Source organism: Amphiura filiformis, chromosome 18 (genome assembly GCF_039555335.1).
Source record: "Amphiura filiformis chromosome 18, Afil_fr2py, whole genome shotgun sequence".
NCBI classification, from domain to species: domain Eukaryota; kingdom Metazoa; phylum Echinodermata; class Ophiuroidea; order Amphilepidida; family Amphiuridae; genus Amphiura; species Amphiura filiformis.
The window spans coordinates 51,979,409-52,006,076 of record NC_092645.1 but is presented as its reverse complement, the minus strand read 5'-3'; the positions used below and the strand labels follow the sequence as shown (position 1 = coordinate 52,006,076).

At 37.9% G+C, this 26,668-nt stretch overlaps 1 protein-coding gene across 1 annotated transcript in view; it reads left to right on the top strand.

The window, feature by feature from the left end:
* Positions 1 to 16,590, top strand: part of LOC140138795 (angiotensin-converting enzyme-like) — a 28,935-nt gene extending 12,345 nt beyond the window's left edge. The window contains exons 8-13 of the mRNA XM_072160565.1: positions 2,209 to 2,432; positions 9,577 to 9,721; positions 10,112 to 10,210; positions 12,736 to 12,858; positions 13,987 to 14,171; positions 15,301 to 16,590. Of these exons, the coding sequence (XP_072016666.1) occupies positions 2,209 to 2,432; positions 9,577 to 9,721; positions 10,112 to 10,210; positions 12,736 to 12,858; positions 13,987 to 14,171; positions 15,301 to 15,389 (865 nt within the window). The 3' untranslated portion in view covers positions 15,390 to 16,590. The remainder of the gene's footprint in view (positions 1 to 2,208; positions 2,433 to 9,576; positions 9,722 to 10,111; positions 10,211 to 12,735; positions 12,859 to 13,986; positions 14,172 to 15,300) is intronic.
* The last annotated feature ends 10,078 nt before the right edge of the window (positions 16,591 to 26,668 follow it).

Genomic DNA, 26,668 nt, shown 5'->3' with positions numbered 1-26,668 from the left:
AATTAGAAAATGAAAATGCGAACAGAGCAGAGAGGCTTTGGCGGGGGCTTTGGACCTTTTGCATTTGGAATAATTCTTACCATATGTTATGAAGATGCAGTCGGCTGTCGACCGATACCCCCATTAGGGAACAGCTAATTTGTCTGAAAGGTCATTAATGCGAAATAGGGTTTGGGGTAAGGATATGATTAAGGTTTAGGTAAGCGTTATGATTAGGATCAGGATTAGGGATAGTATTATGGATAGGTTTCGATGTAGGGTTAGGTTTAAAAAGTGATTTATAGTGCGCTACGCACAGGCTCAACGCCAGGACGTTGATCCACAAGCCCTAGCACACTTTACAGGATGTCGCTGACAACTACGGACCTATATCATTTAACTAACCATTAAACAACAACACATGAACTTGTAGCTGGGAAGCGCAAACCCTAGACATTCCACAATTCGCCAGCGAAGTGGTTACGCAACTCCCTTGCAACTAGATCACGCACCTTTTGGAATTGGTAGTACATGCCATAGACTTTGTGTTGCGATCATTTTGATCGTGGTGCAGAACTCAAAAGCGTGATCCAGTTGACATAGTGATAAACGGATTACATGTAACACTTCGCTGGCTAATTGACCTTCGCATGCAGCCATCTCGCTCCCAGAGTTCGAACCGGTTACAACGAGACAATTAGCAGGAAAATCCTTGTCCAGGGGAATTTCAAGCATACTCAATTTCTTACACGTAATCTCTCGCACAATACGCTGGCGAAGTTACGTAATAATCGGATTAACTACCATAGCAATAGGTGAAAACAATTTTTGAATATACCGCGCTGCACTGATACTTTCACGCGGTACCTCTGCATTGAACCATATCATGCTGATCACTTGCACCTGTAAGATTAGTATCTTTGAAAAGACCAGTATTGTGTTCAATCTATGATTGCAGACATACACAGGTGATTAGTTCAATCTGCTTGTAGTGCAGCTCGATATGTTCAAAATTGTTTTCACCTATTGCTATGGTAGTTAATCGGATTTATTACGTAACTTCGTCAGCGTATAGTCGAACGCCATATCGATTGAGATAACTTGACTGCTATATTGAGCTAACCTGAATGCTGTTTCCGATTAGTGTAATGGCTATGTAGACGTTTAAGATTAGGATCATTTATTTATTTATTTATTCTTCTTTTTTTTTTTTTTTATTTATTTAACTTTATTTATTTATTTATTTATTTATTTATTATTTTATTTATTTTATTTTTTTTTTTATTTTTTTTTTTTTTATTTATTTATTTATTTATTTATTTATTTATTTATTTATTTATTTATTTATTTATTTATTTATTTATTTATTTATTTATTTATTTATTTATTTATTTATTTATTTATTTATTCGAACAGACGCTTTTGAATCAGCGGCACACGCCTAAATTGGCGGTGCGTTCATATAAAAGACAAAAAATACATTTCAAACAACAACAATAACTCATAGTAATCAATATAAATACTAAATAATGTACAATGTATAAAAGATACACAACCCACTCACGCACACCCCCACGCGCTCATCCCTCTCACCCTTACTCACCCCCATTCATATCACACATAAAACACCCTCACACACATGTACACAAGATCAAACTTATGTATATAGGTCTATATTACAATAATTACAATCAAAATTATTTACAATCATATGTACAAAGGTAAATCTAGAGGATTAGGGTGCGAGTTTCAGTGACGGTTGAGGTAAGTTTTAGGGTTAATAACGTCCCTTCTTGGTTTTTGAACTAATGACCCTTCGGACTTAAGAGGGCCAAAACGATGTTGGGCCAAATACATAAAGGTACATTTGGCCCAACACCTCGTGGCTGACTGGGTAATTGTTACTCATGAGACCTACCTGCCGATTGGCCAAAAAGAAGTTTTCATTTACAATTGGACCAATCAGCAACATTGTTAGAATAATTTCACCACGCAAAAAATGGGGTGAATTATTTCCAAAGCTCCATTCTGATTGGTGATTGAAGTGAAGATATCATGTAATTGACCAATCAGAGGCAATGTTAGATCGGCAGGTAGTGCTCAGGGGTTAATCATAAAGGTCGGTCCTTTTTAGAGCCACCAGACTACCGTATTTACTTATTACTCTCAGCTTATATTATATAAATACTGATCATTCATATGTTTCTACGTATTGTTATTGTCAAGCAGAATAAGTATGTGTACCGACGTCAACCAAATCAATTTTATCACCATCCACCACGAAATGGGACATATTGCATACTTCATGCAGTACAAAGACCAACCAGTCATTTATAGGGATGGCGCCAATAACGGGTTCCATGAGGCAGTGGGAGACGCACTGGCGTTATCCGTATTGACACCACAACATCTTCACACCGTAGGTCTTCTGGATGAAATTGCTAATGACACACGTAGGTTTATTTTATTTTTCCACCATGGTGGGATAATTCTGAATTGACACTTAATTTGGGTGTACTTTGTCTTGGGTCCAATCTCTATCATGGAAAGTTTGCTATATCTTTCTAAATATATGATTGCTTGTTCTAGATATGGGTTTTAGCGTTTCATATTTGAAAGAACTAATGTTTAACTGCAACATTTCGAAACCACAAACCAAAACTGGGTGCTATGATGTACAAGATTGGGCTACGAGTATGCATTTTACCAAGTTAGCAATAGGTATTTGCTTCATTTTGCATATGCATGACTTTCTTTATTATACTCAAAATCGGATTTTATTATACATGTTATAATATAAGGAAGTTGTTTACGTGCATTAGGCTCCTTCACAGCCGGTTTCTGTCGTGTATGTTTGCGAGTGAGCCGCAAGCAGACTGGGTTGCCAGGGACTACAGGACAAAATACCTGTTTCTGACTATAACTATTAGCAAGGTCTGCCATGCCATTTGGCACCATACTGATAATGGTTAATTGGAAATCTGAAAATAAACACTTATTTTGTAAACAGATGATACTCTGTGATTATTTATGGATGGAAACTTAGGAAATTACTGTTAATGGAATAATTGATATATTAAACATACATTTTGTTTTGTTAACGATAAAAATCCATTCACAAATAAAGTTTTTCGGAACCATTTGACATTAAATATTTTGAACAATTGCGCTATGAAAAATGATATAAATGCACCCCTGCTGATCCAGGCTACTGATAAGCTGTCAACAAGTGACCACTAATTCAACAATTATAATGAGCAATTATCTGACCAGACAGGAACCAAGCTGGGTATAAGGTTCCCAGGAACCTGCACTGTTAACTAGGGTTAGTTTATACCATCATGTTGGCAGTGACACTAGTGGGGGGGGATTTGGTTTTATACATTTTGGTAGAGCAACTGGGCAGTTAGTAGTAACAATTATAATCAATACATTCAGAAAATAAAGATTGAATTGAGCCAGGGAACCCATGGGATTGAATAATCAGTCTTTTTGATTATAATTGTTAAAGGTCATCTGAGCCTGAGGTGGAATAAGTATATATTGTTGGATTGTCAAAATGTTCAAAGTCATGTCATAAACGTAATCACAAAGTCGTCTGAATATAGATTTTTGGATTTATGCGAAACTCGGCATTGATCCCTTTGTTTGTACAAGTATAAATTAAGTATAAATTAAATGTAGACCTATTTAACACGCATTTGTCAATTTAGCTTATAGTAGGTCATTGGTGGTATTCGTGGTAACAACATTTCCAACCCGGTTAGTTGTGCATGTGCTACACACAAAAATTACTAGCATTCCAAGTACTTAATGTAAAATTATGAAACATGAATTTCATCCATGGTGCTGTCTTTTTAAAGACATTTCTTGTTTTCCCATAAAATTATTTTAAGATCTGTATAAACATATTTTTATCAAAAATTTATACCAGAATTTGCAGGAAATGAGTAACCGTAAAGCTGAATTTATACTCGATGCAACACTTTTGGAAAGCGATGGGCAATCGCCGGATTTTGCGATGCATCGCTCGTCGCTTTTGCATTTATACTTATCACGGCGATAGCGATTGCAGACGACAATTAAAATATTCTAAATGCCACAAATACATATTTAAAACATCCATTGCTGTCAATAATTATTGCTTTGAATTAATTCATCACCAAAAGTTAATAATCGAGAAAGGTAAATTAATCAGGGGAATAATAGATCCAGTTGGTTGAAAATGATTGGTTGATGCATTCACGTGTCAAGCGATGTCGCTCAAAACAGGTGGTGGATGACATGATCGAGCCGGCAACTTGTGAAACCGCCCGGCCGTATGGCATTTTTAATATACTTGGTTAGTTTTGTGGGGTTCATTATCGAACCCCAACGGTTTTAGCTTGTATTTATATTCACAAAGTTTTGAATTAAATCAAATACTGGAACTTACATTTTTTGCAACTTGCTACGTTGCGTCTAAAACCATCAGACTTCATCAGGCAACTGACCCGCTGGGCTGGTCATGTGACACTTTGAGACGGCTAGGGATCGTCTTGATGGCCCGGTCCCATGCGTGAGATAAGTTGTGTCTCAGTCCCCCCTTCTTGTTAAGTGACGGCTGCTCTACTCTCTCCCAGATGGCTTCCTTGATGCCTCTCCTATGCCACTGTTCCTCCTTATCGAGAATCACTGCGTCCTCGGTGTCAATATTATGACCAGTGTCTTTAAGGTGAAGGTACACGGCGGAGTTCTGGGCCTCGTTTGAACTAGGCCTCCTCGGCCCTGATTTGGTATAATGATCTAACTTGAAATTCAAATCGCTGATTCGAGAAAAAGAGCTTTCAAGTTTGAACACTTGCCATTTTTCTTTTTGAATAAAATAAATTATTAAACAGATCTAATGTCTTAGAAAATATAAAAATCTCATTATTTGGTGGCATGGTGGTGATTTGAGGATGACACCAATGGAAAGAGCGCCCTCACATTAACCATGATATGGATTTATCTTAAAATGTCCTAATTTCAAGTTAGATCGTTTTACCAAATCAGGGCCGTCCTATGTTGATTTAGTCTAGCTTTCAAGGCTTGTTTTGTTTCGCCAACATAGGCAGCAGAACAGTCAGCGTCACCGCACACTAATCCATACACTAAGTTTGAGCGTTTTTCTTTTGATTGTTTGTCCTTTACTTGAACGAGCTTGCCACGAAGGGTGTTATTTGGCTTAAACGACGAGGAAATCCCAAAAGCTTTGAGGTGTTTCTTTACACGTTCTGACAGTCCAGCTATATATGGGATTGTGACGCGAGCTTTGTTGGGTTGACCACCACCATCAGGCTGTTTTTGGTCTTTCCTGCTCTTGTTGGCTTTTAGAAAAGCCCAGTTCGGATAACCGCAGTTCTTCAGCGATTCTTTGATGTGGTCTTTCTCCTCTGGGATAAGTTCGTTATCGCTTATGATGGTATCAGCTCTGTATTGTAAAGTTCTTATTACTCCCAACTTGTGTATCAATGGGTGATGTGATCCAAATTGTAAGTAATGATCAGTGTGCGTGGGTTTTCTGTAAACATTTGAAGTTAGCGAACCATCGTTCTTCACACTAATCAGGCAGTCTAAGAAAGCTAGCGTGTCGTCTTTACAACTTTCCTGAGTAAATTTGATGTTGTCGTCTAGCTTATTGATGTGTTGAAAGAAACCTTCTAATTCGGTGCGCTCAATGATCACGAAGGTATCATCGACAAAACGTAACCAGAGTCTAGGCTTAACACCCGGGTATGATTGCAAGGCTTGCTGCTCGAAACTTTCCATACACATGTTAACCACTATCGGGCTAACGGGGGATCCCATCGCAACTCCATGTTGTTGTTTGTAAAATTTGCCTTGGTATGAGAAATAGGTGGTATTCAAACAGATGCTTACGAGTTCCACGATTTGATCAACATTCAGGTTTGTCCGTTCACTCAAGGTGGTATCATTGTTCAAACACTCCTTTACAACTTTCAGCGCAAAGTCTGGTGGAATACATGTGAACAAAGCGGTAACGTCATACGTTGTTATTGTTTCGCCTTCGCTTAAAGTGATATCTTTAATTCGGTTAACAAACTCTTGAGTGTTTTTGATGTGGTGCGGAGATTGTCCAACAAGGGGGCCTAAGATTTTAGCCGCGTACTTTGCGAGATTATACGTTACAGATCCGATGCTACTCACAATGGGCCTTACAGGTATTGGTTCTGGCTTGTGAATTTTCGGGAGGCCATAAAACGCAGGCTCAGAGGGGGGATCTAACTGTCTCTTGTCATCGATGTTTATGGTTTTCTCATTAAGTATCTTAGTAGTAAACTCTGTTACCTTTTTCCTGTAACCACTTGTTGGATTATATCCTACTCGCTTGTATGTTTTTTCGTCTTTTAGCAGATCATTGCACTTGTCATCATAGTCACACTTGTTCAAAACCACTACACACTTGCCTTTGTCTGCCGGGACTATGGCGATGTTTTCATCCTTAGTTAATTCCGACAGAGCCTTCCTCTCATCTTTGGTGATGTTTGATTGAGGTAGTTCAGTGTTACATAGCGTTTCACAGATCTTATGACGAAGTGTTTCGGCGTCCGATGGATTTAAACGACCTAGCGACACGGCACTTGAGATTCAGTAACGGTGACGAATTCAGCAACCGGTACGCTCTCCGGTACGACGGCGTAATTTAAACCTTTGGCGAGAACACTGACTTCATCCTTCGTTAAATCGCGATCGGAGATGTTTTTCACCCATTTTTCTGAGTTAGAACCGAGTCCAGAGTCGCCGCTATTCCTCCAATCCTTGTCCAAATCCGCTCGCGAACTTCTCAACTTTTGGAATTTTTTAAGATGGCGACCTTTCACCTTCCGATGTTGTGCTAACTGCGCATGGGTGGTGAATTCGGCAACTCTGTCGAAAGCGTCTCTTGGTAACGAAGCCGAAAGTTTCTGTGATGACTGGTCTTGTTTTTGTTTCAAAACATCAATCGTGAAATTTACCTGTCTAACTCTCTCATTTAAAAGTTTCCTTTCAGCGTTTCTTAGAATCTGATCAGCTTTGTGGCCGCTAACATTACTTTTGAGCTTGATGCTACGTGGTGTTATATGCTCATGTAAACAACGTAAATTGAATCTCAAATGGTTGCGGTAATTTGCGATCTTTCTAGCCGTCTTCTCATAAGTTCTTACTTCTTGTAGGCAATCCTGCCCGAAATTGTTCTTGACAAAATAGTGAATATTCTCAGTCATCCAGTCGTTAAAATCACAAAGTTTTGAATTAAATCAAATACTGGAACTTACATTTTTTGCATGCAACTTGCTACGTTGCGTCTGAAACCATCAGACTTCATCAGGCAACTGACCCTAGCCGTCTCAAAGTGTCACATGACCAGCCCAGCGGGTCAGTTGCCTGATGAAGTCTGATGGTTTCAGACGCAACGTAGCAAGTTGCAAAAATGTAAGTTCCAGTATTTGATTTAATTCAAAACTTTGTGATTCTAACGACTGGATGACTGAGAATATTCACTATTTTGTATTTATATTATTTATTAACATAGGCCTATTTGTTTGTGATATTTCAAGCGTTTTAAACTTTCAAAATAATCCCATTCAATTACACGGTTGACGATGAAAATTTACTGAATTTAAAGAATGCAATGCGGTCACCACCTGGCTCAAAAGTTGCGATTTCGTCAACTCGCAAAAGCGACGTCGTTTTTGTCTCCGCGATTTGTATCGATTGATCGGCTTGACGCTCTGAAAACGAAAGTATACACTGAACATGCGTTAGAATCGCTTTTCAGCAAAAGCGATCAAGTATAAATGCGATCTTCGGGTAATCGGGTTTAGCAGAGACATACGACCGGGTCATGAGGCAATACCTGGACAACTTACTCGCAATACCTGGACAAAATTAACCATAGTAAATGTGTATCTTCCTTTGACCCGGTTTTATGCCACACAAAATTGTCCTATAACTTTGACCCGTAGCGTTAAAATTGTTAATTTAGCAGGTAAGTGGGCAGGACCGTAAGCGTTAGCTAGTAACATTGTAAATTTGTTGGCAGTGGCGGCAATGCTCAAGTTTTTGTCAGACAGAAGAACGGCACTTGTTTACATTTTGAGAGCGTGCAGAGCGTAAACACGGAATTGGGATTCTGATTGGCTGAATCAATCGTCTGACAATCATAAAATAAAAAATAAATAAAGGTAGATATTTATATAGCGCTTTATGCCGTAAACAGCCTCAAAGCGCTTTACATTTATTCCGCCGTCATTAGAATATGTCGGAACCACGTTTGCAGCCTAAGTGCAGGGTCCATCAGTACAACGACTGTGACTACCCCTAACAGCTTCCCATTGCACCTGGGTGGGGTGAGGCAAGCGAGGCAAAGCGCCTTGCCCAAGGGCGCAACACGGTGGTGGGACGGGGAATCGAACCCACGCACGTCGAGCAAGCTCTCAGATTATGAGTCCAAGGCCGTAACTACTGAGCCACCGTGCCCTTAGCAACAGACCAATAATCTGATTGGCCGATTGTGCGTGAAATTGTTGGTCGGCGCAGATCGGCACCCTAAAGTGAACACAAAGCTCCGCGTATGTCGCTCATTAACAGGGCGTCAATCTGAGCAAGGGAGTGCCGTTCTTCTTTGAAACCCAGTGTAGTATTATAAGTGAAACCGGCGCTAGGTGGTAGAGGAGGAAACCACCGAAGGTAATTAACGAAAGCACAAGCGTTAATGATGGCTATCCGCTATGTAGATGGTCACTTCTAGACTTATCTGTCTACAAGCTGTTATGGCAGCGCAGATATGGTCACGTGCGTATTTATAAAAACGTATTAAAAAATATATAGTCGAAGCATACTGTATACGGTCCCCTTTTTTGTTGATCAATCCGGGGAAAGAAATCAGTAGGAGGAGATGCGGGATCCGATAATGGTTGAGCATTAGAGTTTTAGGTATTTTATTTTACATTTACAGAGCCGGATATTAATTACCTAATGTCGGTTGCCCTGGAGAAGATTTCCCTGTTGCCGTGGATTGTACTTATAGATCTCTGGCGATGGGATGTATATATTTATGTTGATCAATCCGGGGAAAGAAATCAGTAGGAGGAGATGCGGGATACCGATCAAAATGGTTGAGCATTAGAGTTTTAGGTATGAATAAGGGGCTATGCAATGTTATAAATCCAAAATTTCCAAACGGCGTGCCATAAATTGCTTGCCCACTCTCGGCATGCTAAAAACTTGCCCCATTTCGCCTGCCAACATATCTTTGCCAGTGCTCCCCCTCCTTTGCACGTGTTAAATTTTTAGGAACCCAATCTGCAAACATTTTTATTATGATATAGGCTACTGTTTTTCTTTTTGGAGCATTTTATTTACAATATGCCCCGTAGATGAAAGCAACAAATCGCTTGCCCCCTTCGACCTGCCAAAAATTGCTTGCCCCTATTTGGCTTGCCGGCAACATCTTATCCCATAACTTTACCTTCCAGAGCTCACAATTTTTGCACAGTCCTAAATTTGTTGTTTAAGGATAGTCATAGTTGGAGAACCTACACATTAAAGTCAGTCCTTATTTTACATTTACAGAGGCGGATATTAATTACCTAATGTCGGTTGCGCTGGAGAAGATTTCCCTGTTGCCTTGGATTGTACTTGTAGATCTCTGGCGATGGGATGTATTCAACGGAACCATTCCAGACACGGAGTATAACCAAGCGTGGTGGAAACTCAGGTAAAGATGCGGTGGCATGACAATGATAATAGTGTTACCATGAGAGTGTCTTTGTCTTTCGGAGAGGGTGTTGAAGCTTGTGTTATGCAATGATATACAGACATTAACACATTGGCCCAAGTTTACTGCAAATGCGACTCTATTGGGCTATGGAACGTGGAACGAGGGAGGGCAGTCTTTCTGGATCAACCCCTGTCATGTACACAAAACGCCAAATTTACAACAGGCACCTCAATATTGATTAAAGGTGGGTGGGGAATTGTGTCTACTTCCAAAACATGAAAGACTTGTGTAATTCGACGGTTTAAAAGAGTTTTGCCTTGCCTTAATTGAATATAACCAAGGCCATGACGACTGCTGACTTAATGTTAACTTCGTTTTGTCCCTCAGGATGGAATACCAAGGAATTGTGCCACCTACTGAGAGGTCTGAAATGGATTTTGATCCCGCTTCTAAGTATCACATCGCTATTGATGTTCCATACGTAAGGTAATATAATTAACACAACAAAATAATATAAAGACAGAAATACAGCACTGTCCCACCAAGTATTAGGGATTAACTTGTTACAGTGTAGCTCACAGTAAGATTACCGTGGACACCTCTGGCTGACCTAGACCGTTCCGACTTCCGTTGCTGATTGGACACACATCTTTCAGATGTACATTTTAGTTTTGAAAAGACAATACATACTAGTGACATACATTACATGAAAGAATAACTTATATATGTGACCGTACAGCACGAATGAGCCGTAAATGTCCTCAATTGTATTCTGAGTTACAGTGTAAAATGGGCATGAAGGTCATATTCATAGGTACCTCAATTGGGTGCTACGTGTACCTCATTTAATGAGATACACGTAGCACCCAATTGAGGTACCTATGAATACGACCTTCATGCCCATTTTACACTGTAACTCAGAATACAATTGAGGACATTTACGGCTCATTCGTGCTGTACGGTCACATATCTCCTTTCAAATAAGAAGTAAATTAATTAGGCATCACGTGTAGCTATATAGCAATATCGGTGCCCAATAGTATCGATGACTCTTTCTATAGTACGCTGATTTATTTGTATAGTTCTGTCGTTTTTCTTCAAATCAAGAACTGTCTTTAAAAAAGACAAACGCCATTGATAAATATCATATCATAATTTTTCATTGACAAGTACTTCGAAGGCTAGTATACAAATATTTACTGCTCATGAGGGATCTGGTGGAATCTATTGGTCCCCGAGGTGAACTGGAGACCGTGAGCCTACTATTTTCCCGAGACCGACTTTAGAGCAGTAAATATTTGTTTTATATCCTTCATTAATATATTCTTTGTTCATTAAACACAAGGCATAGGCCTAGGCATAAATGTAGGCTAGACCTAGTCAAGGCTACGCTGGCCTTGCTTTGTTTTGATTGAATGCACAAAGCACGCACACAGTTGAGTGACTAAAGCTTACCGTGAAAACGTTGTAAGCTGTTGTAACCTCTACAATACCGCCGTGAAACGAATAACCATGTTCTTTGTTATTTCACCATCAATATAAGATATTGATCAGTCCTGATGTAACTCAGATTTATGCCATTAAACCGCCGTATTTTAGCTGCACTTCTGTGCTGCTTGTGTGCTTCGCAAGACAAAACGAATTGCTACACATTAATACCCCGGAACCGGTACTGATATCCCGTGTATGTGGCGAGTTGCACTGACCACTAGGAACTGCGACGCGGTTATGACGTCATACGCGCTCCGGGACGCGCTCAGAGGGAGATAGTAAAACTATTTCCCCGGGAGATAGTACTTTGAATAGTACACCGTTCGCTCCTCAATCGGCTTTTTAACAAGTTTGTAAAATAGCAAAACTATTTTTGGTCACATGATACTCGTTTAACCAATTAATGAACGAGAATATATTGAATATATTAATGAGGGATATAATATTTTTTTTTGCGTGTGGCACAACCGATCGGGTGGGAAATATCGGTATTTATTGGTAAATACCATAATAAGAAACACTCAAGATTTTTTATGTTGAAAGCTGAATTGAATTTTTTTTATGTGTTCTAAATAGATCTATATTTAATTCAGACGTGTAACAAAGGGCTCAATGGAAATCACATCCACCGAGTTTCACGACAATCCAACAATCTATATTCAAACGACCTTAAGAAATAAGAATGTTTGCTGCTCAAGGGTGATCATATCAACGTAGAATTGTGATCGACAATCTGACAATCTACACTCAATTCACCTCGGATGACTTTGACCTGACCTTCTATATTTTCGCGCTTACCTTACACCCATCATATCCATAACAATTTAACTCCTACAACTTCCTGTCAACTCTCTCATTCATAACTAACTGTCTTTTTGACTTTTCTGTCTTTTACCATTTACCAAAATTAAGTACACTACAAATGTACATTATCATTTTAGATTAAATTTATTGCAAATCTAGGGTATGATAGAAAGAGCTACCGGTACATATCAGGATAAACCGATAACGCTATAGGACCAAATTAATTATTTAACCCTAATTATATGCTGACTATTAGCGCTGGATTTGCTATGCAGAAGTCAACCTCGCTTCATCCAAACAATTATTGCTCTTTTAATTCGCTGTCGTAGTCCGACGTCACTTCCTGCCGAGGTCACAACTACTTCCGTAGTGATGGATCAAGCGGATGCATAACAACGCTATCTACGCTGTACACGTTGATGTTCTGCTGTTTGAAAATCAAGTTTTAGCTATTTCTTATGGGTTTCACTGCCTAGTAAGCTTTTGCAAAATGTTTTCCTTCTGAAATCATGAGGTTTCAGGTCTTAAATATGACTGGTAATTTACAAATTTGATAAATAAATTCCATACATTGATATCGCCATTGTGGTACTCATGAAAGCGTGATCCAGTCGCTATGGTAACGTCCCGGGGTCACCAATATGACGTCATGTCTACGATAGCGAATTCTTGAACAATAATGCACTAAGATCACACTAAATGTTTTTTTGTTTCAGATATTTCATTGCTAACATTCTTCAATTCCAATTTCACGAAGCATTGTGTACCGCTGCGGGACACACAGGTCCGCTACATAAATGTGATATCTACCAATCTACCCAGGCCGGAACGCTACTAAGGTAAATACTGATACCATGAGAGTGTTTGTGTCTTTCGGAGAGATTTTGAGCTGTAATGATAATACGGGATTTAACACGCTGGCTCGTCCAAAGTCTGCGGCAAATGCGACTCTATTAACTAGGAAGAGGCGGGGGGGGCTGAGGAGGCTTCACTGAAATGAAGAAAGTGGGAGAAATAGAGAAAGTGTGTGGTTTATACTTCATTTCTTAAAACATTATCTTCGCCTTGATCAATCATCCGAATTCGTAGGTGTACTGAACTCTACTAGCCCAATCTATCCATATGGGGCGATATTGGTCATTGGAGGCTATAAAAGGAGGCTAGAACTCTACAGAAATAGCCGTGCCATGTTGTTGCTGTTGTCGCCGAGCGCGGAAGCGACCAACGCAAAATAGATATTAACGTAGTCAATATAATACAAAATTTGCACGGTTTATAGTATTATGTTATTCGTCAATATGCGGCAGTCAAGACGGGTCTATCCCATTTGCACATTTTGTTCCTACCGCATGCAGCATGCATTTGAAACTACAAATGTCAAAACTGATAGATTTAAATAATTTTGAATATATCGTACTCCACAAGTACGTACGTGGTACCTCTACATTGAACCATAGATGTCAAAGAAGAGAGATAAAGACCTGGATCGGAATTATATAGTATATTCATATCATGCTGATCACTCGCACCTGTAAGATTAGTATATTTGAAAAGAGTGGTATTGTATGGTAATGTATGGCTGCACACATACACAGGTAATGAGTGCAACCTGCACTCATGCAGTTTTAACCTATTGCTATAGTAGTTAATCCTGTGATCATCACTTCTACAGCGAAAAACACTTAGACAATAATAACTGCGCGCTATCTGTTTTGAGGTCATTGTGTGAAATCAGCGGGGTTTGTTTTGGGCTGAGGCAATTTCCCGACGTAACTTGCACAATACTTAGTACTCGGGCTTACTCGTATATATTCATGAGGTCAAATAGTACGTGTGCAAATTACCTCGGAAAGTTACCTCGGCCCAAAACGAACCCCGATTTCACACAATGACCACAAAACAGATAGCGCGCAGCTCGCATTTATCATTGTCTAATTAACATTACTTGTGCATTTTATCCAACACAGTAATATGTTGAAGCTTGGCTCCAGTGTTCCATGGCCAGTGGCGATGGAAAAAATAACCGGTCAGAGACAAATGAGCGCCAAATCATTGGTGAAATACTTCGAACCATTGATGGAATTTTTAGAAAAGGAAAATGCTAAAAGTAATGAAACTATAGGCTGGCCAAACACGGAATGGAAGCCAGAAGGTAAGAAAGATGCAATAATTATGTTAGTTGCGCTAAACCGAGCAGTGGGTCCGATAAAAGTGATGATAATGCTGGTTTCAAACTTTCTTGCCGCTTGTCGCTTTGGCGCTCTGACGACAATATCGTTCACGGCGCAGTCGCACCAGAACGCCAGTGGTATATGAATCACTCCACTGCTTTGGCCAAAGCGGCAGATCGCTAGGAGTTGAATTTAAGTCAACTCGGAGTGGTGCCGCTCTGACGTATGAGAACAGAATACGATTTTGGAGCGGCGCTGAACGGCAACATTGGCTTTCAGAGTCATGAAGAAAAATACAAGCGGCATGATGAAGTGTTACGCTACTCAGCGGCAAGTGGTAGAAAGTATGAAACCAGCAAAAGTTATTTTGGGCAAGGAGTGAGCCACATAAGATTGCAAGATTGCAAGTGCCTTAAGAATATTATGTAATATCTAAATTACTTAAGATTACAAGTACCTTAAACTTAAGAATAATTATTATATAATATTTAAATAACTCATTCAGCATATACAACTCACTCATATAGCCGCAGTATATGCGGGAGTCTGTGGTCCTCACGGACTTGGCGAGCCTGAATGCAGCAAGTAGTGATAGGGTGCTGATCATTGGGGGGGCTTAGAATGCCAAAGTTATTGTTATGCAATACTATTGTTATGCAATACGAACGATTCTTCTTCTTCTTCTTTTCCTCTCCATGCTGAATTACCCTGATCGATCATGAAATGCGGATACTTTAAGGGGGTACTACACCCATTTGGTAAATTTGTGACTATTACACACTGGTAACAAAAGTTATGTATATTATTGGGGCAAGGAATCCAATTACTACACTGAAATTTCAATGACTCAAAACAAGCGGTTCAGTATTTATGATAGGAAACGAGGTACATCCCAGCGGTACCTTATTTCTGATCATAAATAACAAACCGCTTGTCTTGGGTCACTGAAATTCCAGTGTAGTAATTGATTCCTTGCCCTATAATATACATAACTTTTTGTTACCACTATGTTATTATTTTTTGAGGAAAATGCAAAAATATACACAAATTTATCGAGGGGTGTAGTACCTCCTTAACCAATGTAATCTTATTTTTACTTCTCAATTTCAGCCCCACCTGCTTGGACTAATAGTAGTGCAACGACAACAATGTCTCTCACAATGCTTCTGATGTGCCTCTTCGTGTTCTGGAATATCTAGTATCACAGAGTGTTTTTTATGCAAATATAGCGTTAATGAAAACGTGTTATGCAAACACGTCGTGTCTGTGATATATTCTTTCCTGAACGTGGACAATATCAGGTGGTGTATGACGTGCATTCCCTAAATTCAGTAAATTTTCATCGTCAACCGTGTAATTGAATGGGATTATTTTGAAATTTTAAAACGCTTGAAATATCACAAACAAATAGGCCTATGTTGATAAATAATATAAATACAAGCTAAAACCGTTGGGGTTCGATAATGAACCCCACAAAACTAACCGAGTATATGGAAAATGCCATACGGCCGAGCGGTTTCACGAGTTGCCGGCTCGATCATGTCATCCGCCGCCTGGACAATATGTGATGTACATGACGGCTCTTTTTTGACATTGACGTTTCACTACCTGGAGAGAATTGATCAAAAATTGAATTCCCTCATGAGGTTCGTATCTGTCAATGAGTTGGCCACAAGGATGTCATTATAGCTAGAGGCAGTTTATAACACAAATGGGTCAATGAGTTAAATAAAAATGACCTTGTGTAGTATTTAGTTCCCAGGAAGTGAGTTTTGCCATTGGTTGAAAAAGGAGGTGAGACATGATCAAATCTCTCCAGGTAACAAAACGTAATGAAACTTTATAAAAGGCTTTGTTTTGTTTCTACTCTGTACGAACCAGCCAGATACATCACACTTCTTGTTTAATTCTCTGAACTGGTCTATTCCAGTTGAAATCCATACACCCCCTACGAAAGACATGACCTTAATCTTCCACACAGGGAGTGTGTATTTCAAATGGGATTACCTGAATGGGTGATTCCATTGGAAATCTGCTAGGGCTCGGCTATTCGTCGTGAGCATTATGTTAAAGACTTATACCAGATCCAAAAGACGTCAAACATGCACCATTTCTTCTCTAAAAGTTCACACCACACAGTGTCGACACCCTATATTATAAATATTAACTTATTACTCCGTTGGTGAGAGACGGGCGATTGGTATTTCACCGAACGCAAGAAAAGGAGTTCTATCTGATTGGCTAGCAATCGATCGCTAGATCGCTCAGTGGTGAACTACAAACTCAAAATGGAGAGATGTATTCAATTCGATTGAAATCAATATTCTATTATTGACACAGATAAAGAAAGTGGTATAGTGTGTCGATAATGTACATTGTATTATAGATACAGCACCTGGATCTTACCTTTGTATAATCCATTTCTCAAACAGTTGAATATATCACAATTTTTACTTTTGATTTCAAAATCGTTACTTATAAAATGCAGTAAAATATATCCACAGCAAACAGCAGTCCCCGCTAATTAGTGTATTGCATTTCGAGTTAGTGTATTGAAACAAAACCTGGGTTTTACCTGAAAACAAATCGAATTTTCTTGTAATAGCAACACCATATGTGGTACTGATCATGCGCAAATCGTAGAATAGAAACTCTGCGGCAGGCTCTGTGGTATCTCATATTGTGTAAATGGTATGCTTAGCCAGAGTCGCTCGGCCTATCTCGAACAAAATCGCCATGCGTAGCTTTTGGGAAAAACGAGAGGATTCGCCGTACTATCACGGCAATTTTTGACACGAAGATATAGGGATGATGACACTGTGCACTAGGCTATCTGGCTCATTTGAATTGATTGCCTATATTTATATCGGCCTGTATGCCTTTTCAGCATTTCGCTATTTGTGTATGTTCCGATTGATTTGAATACGGGAGCTCTTTTTAACAGATCTGTTTCGGGCCCCGCACCCTTCCAAAGCAAACATGCTTTGATCCACATAATAATCAGTTTTATCACAATGTTTTACCACGTGCAGCACTTTGTAGGCCATAAAGTGTGATCAAGCAAAAGCAGTCGGAAGTCGGAAATATTGATTTTGAGATATAGCCAAACAAAGGAAGTATATCCTTCTGTTTCCTATTGTTTTGGGAACTCTTTAACTGCTCGTAACTGGTTGTTTAAATTCAATGGGGTTTTCTGCAAAATACAGCTATGCAAATGCTATTTATAAGAAACTGAAAACTGAGCATGTCTGACTTTAGACTGATTTTGCTTGATCACACCACAATTATACACCCCGTAGTATAAGTTAGTAATGTAAACTGTATTCAATTGTTTTTCCTGTCGTCCTACTTTGAGTTTTTGGGCAATCAACACAGAATTACATTAAATTTTACTTGTTATACAATGCTTATGTCTCATTAATGGTCTAATAAAAGACACTCATTGCCACGTGTTTTGCCTCTACATGAAACGGTGTGCAAATTATGTTAGCCTTCTTATATATCGGGACATCGGGTAACTAAAAATGAGAACTTTTTATTATCACTAATCATGATAATGTTCGAATGTATGTTCATACGTGCTGATGAAAAGAAGTTTAAACGGACTTTCAGCACAGAAATTCAACTAACCTTGAATTTTTGATGTGTGACACACATCCTCATCAGAAGAAGTCATAAGATGTTGTGCCCTTTTGTTGACCATTGGCGACCTTTGGTCGAATGACGGCGTTGTATAAGGTTGGCAATTCCAGTCCTTAATCGCGATTTAGTTCTGGCGATTTCTTCTTGATCTGGATGGCCTCCCGCACTTAAACGGGGGTACTCTCTATCATCTTGGCCGTATAGTGCGGGAGGCCATCCAGATCAAAAAGAAATCACCAGAATTAAATCGCGATCAAGAACTGAAATTCTCACTGTAGAAATATTGTGAAATAAATTTACATAAAATTAAGGGATCTGGAATGAGCGTTTTGAGCGTTTCGACAGTATTTTTTGTGGGACATGAGAGCACATCAGACATATCGAATTGCATTCTGAATACGAAGAATGTGTTTCTGATATCAAATAATTTTCATTATTTGAAATTCGCGATATAATACAAATTTTACGACAAATTATTAAAATTTAATATTTTTCACATTTTTGATATATAACAGTCCTCGAAGTAAATTTTATAAATCTAATGATATATTCTTAAAGTGTATGTAGCTGGGAGGAAAGGCCGACGATCAATTGAAAATTTTGACCTTTCATATTGAAGATATGGATTTTCCCCCCAAAAGACCTAATTTTGTGTGTGTTTTGAGTACGAAAGGTCAAAATTTTCAATTGATCGTCGACTTTTCATCCCACCTACATACACTTTAAGTACATATTATCAGATTTATAAAGTTTACTTCGAGTACTGTTAGGGGAGAGTGGGGTAATCCCGGGCTTCTTTCGTTAAGGCTACACAGGTGCAAGATTAAATAAAGTTCATCAGTGAAAATCATATCAATGCAAAGTAGGAGTGATGCTACCTAGTAACCAGTTTTTAATAACTCAACATCTATATAGTTAATATGTTATAATTAAAAAACAAAATGGTACAAAATGATGGGGTAATGCCGGACACGGGGTAATCCCGGACTTATGATTGCTGCTAAGAGGGAAAGTAGAGTAGGATGATAATCCCCTAGAATGTATTAGGTACTTCTGTTACCTCAAGCATACAACTGTGGGGGCTGTCGTTGTTGTCTATATTTTCGAAATAGCAAGTGTCCGGCATTACCCCATCTGTATAGAGACGCATGTGTGTCCGGGATTACCCCTCACGGTCCCGACTTAATTTTTCAGTGCTTGTTCTACTAGACTAATCCATTTTTAAGATACAAAAATTCATACATCCAGCTAGCAATCAAGTATCAAACATAATTTTCATCCATACTTCATCTGTGTCCCTTGTCGCATTAACTGTCACCAAGCTAATAAATCACTTTTCAGATAAAAAGTCAAAAATTACAATTTCTGTTTTTTCGTAATATTCACAAAGAAAGACGAGACCCAAAGCGCTGGTAGTAGTACACGTGAGGTACACCTTGAGGTAGCTAATACCCTAAGCTAGTATAATAGTGCCACCCTTCTCCGTTTAGCTGCAATCGATGTGTCCGGGATTCCCCACAGTCCGGCATTACCCCACTTTCCCCTAAATATCAAAAATATCAATTTTTAATCATTTGCCATAAAATGTGTATTACATCGCGAATTTCAGATATTCAGAATGCAATTCGATATGTCTGATGTGCTCTAATGTCCCACAATAAATACTGTCCAAAGGTTCATACCCCAGCCCTTAAGGCTCGGCAAATAACGTCCAATTAATCTACACGCTTAAATGATAAATTATGATTAGGGGCTAATTTGAGAAGAATTATGGCCTCGAGTTTTAAAATATATACACCGAGTGCACGTTTTTTGATCAGAAACCTCGACGATTCAAAAATTTCCAAAAAATAAATGAACAATTATCTGTGATAATTGCAACTACGTATATAAAAGTCATGAACTAAGCTACCAGATGCATCATTAATTTCCTGACTATGATCAGGGGCCAAAAAATTCCACCAAAAAGAGAATGTTGCCTTAAATTTCGGGTTATATAAAGGTCATGAAAACATTTTTACAACATTCTAGATGCAAAAAACACTACAATAACATTGTCAAATGTTGTTAAAAAGTTATTGAAAATATTTTTGTTAAAAATTTTTGAAAACATTTTTGGAAAATGCTATGATAACACCTAAATAATATTATGTTAGAATGTTTTACAAAATTTCACAAATCCATCTAGAATGTTATTAAATCGTTTAGTAAAATAAATAAAATAAATAAATAAATAAATAAATAAATAAATAAATAAATAAATAAATAAATAAATAAATAAATAAATAAATAAATAAATAAATAAATAATAAAAAATAGTTATGTTTACATGGCGGGGGGTACTGTGTAATAAACATGAGCCTGGGGGGTAAATCAAATCGGCATCACAGGAACAATGCGTTACGTAATCTATTGTTTATCCTTCGATATCCATGATTTATCCTTGCAAATTGGCATCGAACCTCCAGCCAATGTTCTTTGCCAGTGCTCAGTCAGCAACCTGGACAACCGATTCTTTTGTTCTGCTTAGTCGCGCTAAAAGTCGATCGATACATGTTAAAATCAGCACAATTCAGAGATACACCTTTTTGCTATGAAATTTATTTTCTCGGTCAAATATAAAGCAATAATTTTTTCTTCTTCAGTAATATCAGTTAAAAACTTGGTGCTTGGATATACATTTTTTAAAGAATCCTGGTGTTAAAATTAAGCATCAAATTGTGTCTTTTAGTGTGATATTTTTGATTTTTATAGGCCTTGAGTTCGCTCGCGAGCTTTTTACGGAATTCATTTTTTAGCGTCTCAAACCAATATAGTTTGCTAAAGAAAGACATTTCCCATCTCTGTAAGACACATCGTGTGGGTCTATATAATTATAGTTTTATCAGAATTTCCGTTTTTATTTTACCCTTTTTCCCTTCATGCTCCGAAAATGTCAAACTCAGTACTTTTATCTATAGAGAGCAACCAGCAGAAATAGTCGATATTTCCATTGTTGTCATCCAGGGCAATTTTCCATTTAAAGCAAAGATTGCCCGACCAGCGATTTGGTAGCCCAAATCCCCAATTGGGTGTTCTGGTAAATGAGGTGAATTTTACAAATTTGCTCCCGTGATAGCCTGCAATTTCAATTTATATGGATTCCATGATTATGAAAACCATTTTGTCTGTCTGTTTGTTTGTTTACCTAGGTTAGTCCGTGCATAAGAAACTGTGTTGTCTCTTTGTTGCGCTTGTTGGAGCCTTGTACATGTATAAGCCAGTTTGTCTGGACCTTCGTCTATTCAATTTCTTGTAATTTTACTTCTTGAGGTCACACTGGATTCAATGTGATATCATAATGTGCAGGATTAGATAGTGCATTTATTTTTTTTAAATTACCCAAATTTTATGGTTCAGTTTTGAAATTGTGATTATTTTTCCAAGTGTAGGCCTAAGGATAATTTTTGGCGCAGTAATACATAGGTGCTACTTTTAAGTTTATTTTGCACACCAATATAATTATCTTGATATTGTTGCTTTATCTGTATTATATTTCTTCCATGTTAAGTTTTTGTCAATAATTACTCCTAGAAATTAGGTTTTATTGACTTTTGTCAAATGTACATTGACTACTGATTGTCTAATAATGTATTAATTTATTCTGGTAAAAATTTAGGGAGCTGTCATTTTCTTCGGAAGGGGGTGGGTTATGAATATGTCGGTGACCGGAGTAAAATTTTATGACCTCCCCTTTCGGGGGAAAAATTATTTTATGACCCCCCCCCCCATGTCATGTCGAACATTTTTAATGACCCCCTCCCCTTCCGGCTATACAGACTAACGACAAATTATTCCTCGCCGGAACTAAGGCGCGAAGTACGTAAAAACTTTAATAAAAAGAAAGTGTGCGGAGTGCGTTAAAATTTTGATCGTAAGTGTAAAGAAGACGCTGTAAATTGGTGTTTCTTTTAACAGACGTCATCGATCTTTTATGTACTTCCCTATATAAGATAATGGTGTAATCAGAAAAAGTATGAATTCTGAAACTATGACATACTTTTTATATCATTTATATAACGAATGAAGAGTAATGGGCCTTGAATCGATCCTTGAGGTACGCAACATGTAAACTTTGTTAGTTTGTATTTACCATGCGTGCAGTGGGATGTGACATAAATATTTGAGTAAAAATATATTTTCCGAAGACGCATTTGTACCATAAATTTTAATGATAGGTTGTTTTATATTGGAGTCGAGTAGTGGATGGATATGTTGTGATACTTGTAAACAGATAACACAAGTATGACATTAAAGTAAAGAGTGCCAAAAATGTATATGTCAACCCTGTTCCTTTATTTCTTCATTTATTATAATCATTTCTGAAGCTATAGCAGGTCTTGTTGTTCTCGAATATACATAATTTTTATAACAACATTTTTGATAATACAAAGGTCTCATTTCAAGTGAATCGTGAAAACAAATGCTTTAATTACCCGAGGTCCCGATATCGCATGTTTTCCCCACTTTTCCCGAATATGAAAATGTAACGTTTAATATTTTATGTTTATTTTGTAAAGCACCAACATCAATATGTCGATCCATTTCTTTTTCAAAGAAAGTTTTGTATGCGGAATCCAGTGTTTATACGGAAGCAAACCTTTGACCTGAAAATATATACACGGAAGCCTCAATTTAACGGTACACAGTGTCTTCGACCCTATATCTTCATGGCAGGAATCGCCATGGTAGGTTAAATCCACAGCCACGATTAGCCATTTGGTTCAAACCTTTAAAGCTCTTTTAAACTAATAATTAGTCGAGGGACATAACTAAGGCTACTCACAATAGCCGGGTAATCGATCTTGGTTGTGCGTGATTAAGCTTGTATACCCCATTGAGGTCAATGGTCATCGACTTTTATACTGCCTACAGTGAGTGCAGCTGTACTACACGCTGCACGCTGTAGTCCATAACAGGACCAACGCAATATAAAATGGTCAAATTTTGAGTTCAAAGCGCACGGCCAATTATCAAAGCGCATTCTAGCGACTATCATATCTGTTCAACACGTATTTCCAAGTTTATGAGACCAAATCTGGTTTCTTGAGAAAAAATCATGACGGAGATATTCATCATTTTCTAACCCGGTATCAGAAGATTTTCGTCTGATATCAAAATCGTGCATAGCAATTCACGTGTATCGATCCCGTGTATTCATTTTAGTGTCCCTTCTGCACCAAATAATTATTAGCCAGGCGGTGTCGGTGTGCGGTAAGTTTAATATTTTTCTGATTAGGACAGGATGGGTCAATACGCCTATTCTCGGTCACACGCCTATTCTCGGTCAGTTTTACCGCTGACGATCGTTGCTTTAATTTTAGCCGTGTCTTCCGAACTTTGCGACTATAAACCATTTAGCCGTACCGGTGCTGCAGGTTTTGATGACTTTTCAAGGTCACGACAGCACAGTTCACCTCAAATAATAGCTTTTCGCCAGCCCATTCGGGGCTGGTACCTGTTTCAGGTTTGGGGTCAGTTTACTCAAGAGATTATATTTTAGTGGTATTGGAATGATTTTTTTTTTTACTTTTTGTGGTTAAATTTTTGTAAAAATATTTTAATTCGATTTGTTAGGAAAAGTAAGTATGTTTTGCCGTTTCAACGAACGAAAACGAGTGAGTATTACCAAAGTTATGTTTGAACTAATTAATTATGACTTTAAAAGTTTAAAGGCCTAAATGTAACAATAATAGTTAATATATATAGCATCATATGGTCAGCAGAAGAAAATCTGACATCACCTATGATGTCATATCAGTGTCCTTGACCGGGGGTCCTTACTCCTTGACCACTGAACAGCGTGATATCATGTTGATAACAGATCTATAGAATCAAAATCTTCATCATTTCCCCGGATCATATCACAGATTCTCAACAATCTGTGATCATATGGACCATATTGATGTGAAAGTAGTTATCTATCATATCCTGTGTCGTTTTATGGATAAAATGACTCAAAATGTTATTGATGAAATGGTTGCTATCATAAACATCAGTTTTGTCTTTTCAACGGGAAAAATCCGATGCAAAATAAAGTTTTTAGGGCCTAGCTATAATATGGGCATAATTTATGCATATAGTATTGAACAATGTACCCCATTTGACATGCACTTATAGATCAATAAATTGTCTTACTTTATTAATTTAATAACTTCTTTATTATAAATAAAATGACACATAACTATTTGATTCATAAAATTACATTCAACAAAATGATTGAAGAGAAAACACACAAGGCACTAGGCAGACTGTTATAGAATGGAGTATGTAAGATGCCATGTCCATAGCTTCGCAGGAGTTTCCGACTAGCAATCAACATGATCAGCACATTCAGAAAAACACAGTTTAAGAGTGAAGATTGTAGTGAGTAACCAGTCCTTTATAAATGTGCTGGCCACTATCTATTATAATATATTAGGCTTAAACTATACATTGCGAATTAATTAAGTTATTTTAAAATAAAATGTACATGTAAGTTAACTCAAACCGGCAGTGTATATATCGAAAGCAGTGAAATCGGACATTCCTAAGCGAAGATATTGAGTTCGTAAGTTCTGGTATTACAAAATTGGAAATTGAGATATCGTGGGTAAAAAGCTGAAAAGACAAAAAAACCAACGACAACAACAACAACAACAACAACAACAACAACAAAACAAACAGACCAGAACAATTTGGAGTACATGTAATGAATTAAAAGAGTTGACATGAGATTAGGAATTAATGTTTTCTGCTGTTTCAGTGTGCATGTTTTCATCGTTGATGGTTTGGTGGACTGTCATGTAGATGTAAGCGTGATCCTAAAAATGCCTTTCACATTGACCAAAACTAATTACAAGACCTCTTCTACATTGAGGCTGGCTTTCCCTTTTAAAGGGAATTTTATTAGATTGTATGGTGACCTGAAATATCGGCATTAAAAAAATATAATAACGTCATTTAAGAGGTTTAAAATGGTGATATTGTAATATAATCAGTGATGCAAAATTGTACATGCATTTTACCATGTTTTAAAGCTGTAATTTTAACAAGTTGATCCATCTGCATCGTAAATAACACCATAGCAAATGATTGGTGTTGTATTTATGTAAATTCCCATAGAAATAGGGGTGTCCGATAATAGGCATACGAATTCCGTTGGCATTCCTATTCTCGGTCAGTGTTCAACAGTTTGAGCTAGGCCTATGTTGACATCGTTGTTGCCATGCGTCCTAGAAATGATCATGCATGCGCACATGAGAGTGTTGCATTTTTCTGTAAAAGGCTAGATTATAGCCATTTGTCGAATACAAATGAGCGATGAGAAATTATTTGTGACCGTCGGCGCGCGCCCGACACCCCCCCCCCCCTGCTCCTTCCTTGCCCTCTCCTATCCTGTCGTATTCTCGGTCGGAAAAATTGGGTCAACAATGTCATTATTTTGTCTGCAAAATGGCTCCTGCCCTGGACCGAGAAAGGCGCTATAACTGGAAATTGTGCAGATAGCATACACTATCCTTGGGCCTACACGTGCTATTAGCGCAATTTTGTTAATTACATTATAGGCCTACACATATTATTAGCACAAATAGCACCGCTATTGTCATGCCCGGGTTTTCATGGGTATGCTATTTGTGCCTCGACAGTGTTATTTTTTGAGGACTTAGAATAAAACCATTAGGGACATTAAAATGGCTTTAAATGTTATTAGCGCAATTAGGCCTATGCTATTAATTTTTGAGTTCTCCTATTAGGCCTACACTTTAAGGGATGTTATTAGCACTGTTGTGCTATTATTAAAATGGTTTAGGCCTTATAACGTGCTATTAGTTCTATGGTTTAGGCCTTATAGCGTGCTATTAGTGCTATTGTGCTCTGGAAATGGTTTGAGGGTCTTGGGGCCTATAATGCGTTATTATCGCAATTATGTTATTTTTGAATTCTAGTACACTTGGAGGGATGCTGATAGCGCCATTGTGCTATTCTTAAAATGGTTTAGGCCTTATAGTGTGTTATTAGCGATATTGTGCTATTCTTAAAATGGTTTAGACAGCGTGCTATTAGCGCTATTGTGCTATTCTGTAAATGGTTTAGGCTCTATAGCGCGTTATTAGCGCAATTATGCTATTTTTGAATTTTCCTAGAGGGATTATATTAGCGCTATTGTGATATTCTTATAATGGTTTAGTCCAGGAGCAAGATCACACAGGGGCCCTAAATAAGGAGTTCGTTCACACCTACGGCTAGGTAGATAGTGGTTTCAAATTGTGGTATCACATTTGTTTACAGTTCATTTTATATATGGACGTATAATCACATAAAATCACGAAAATAGGACAAAATTAAGGGGGTAGGGGAGATATAAATTCCCATAACTCAACTTTTACTCATAATAATGAATTTATTTTGGTATGAATATGTAGCTAATTGATTGTTCTAACTTCCTAGTATTATTTGAAAGCAAACATAGGATTCATTAGATCATGATTGGAAGTAGCCAGTCCATACGCTAATAGAAAATCAGATTTTTCACAACAATGTGTAGGGTTGGTGTTTTTTGACACAGGCTTCAAATTTTACTATTGTGCCAATTTCTATTTTCAATATTAAGTTTCCATTTTTTAATTTTGTTTTTAATATCAAGCATATCTAGGCAAACATTGATGTTCTGGTTCAAAGATTTATATATGTGCATGTTTGTTTGCATGTTGGTTTGTGTTGTGTGGGTTTGGGGTAGGTGTGTGTGGGTATGTGGGGGTAGGTGTGGGGTGTGTATAGGGTTCGGGGTTGGGGTGTTTCACGTGTCTTGATATGT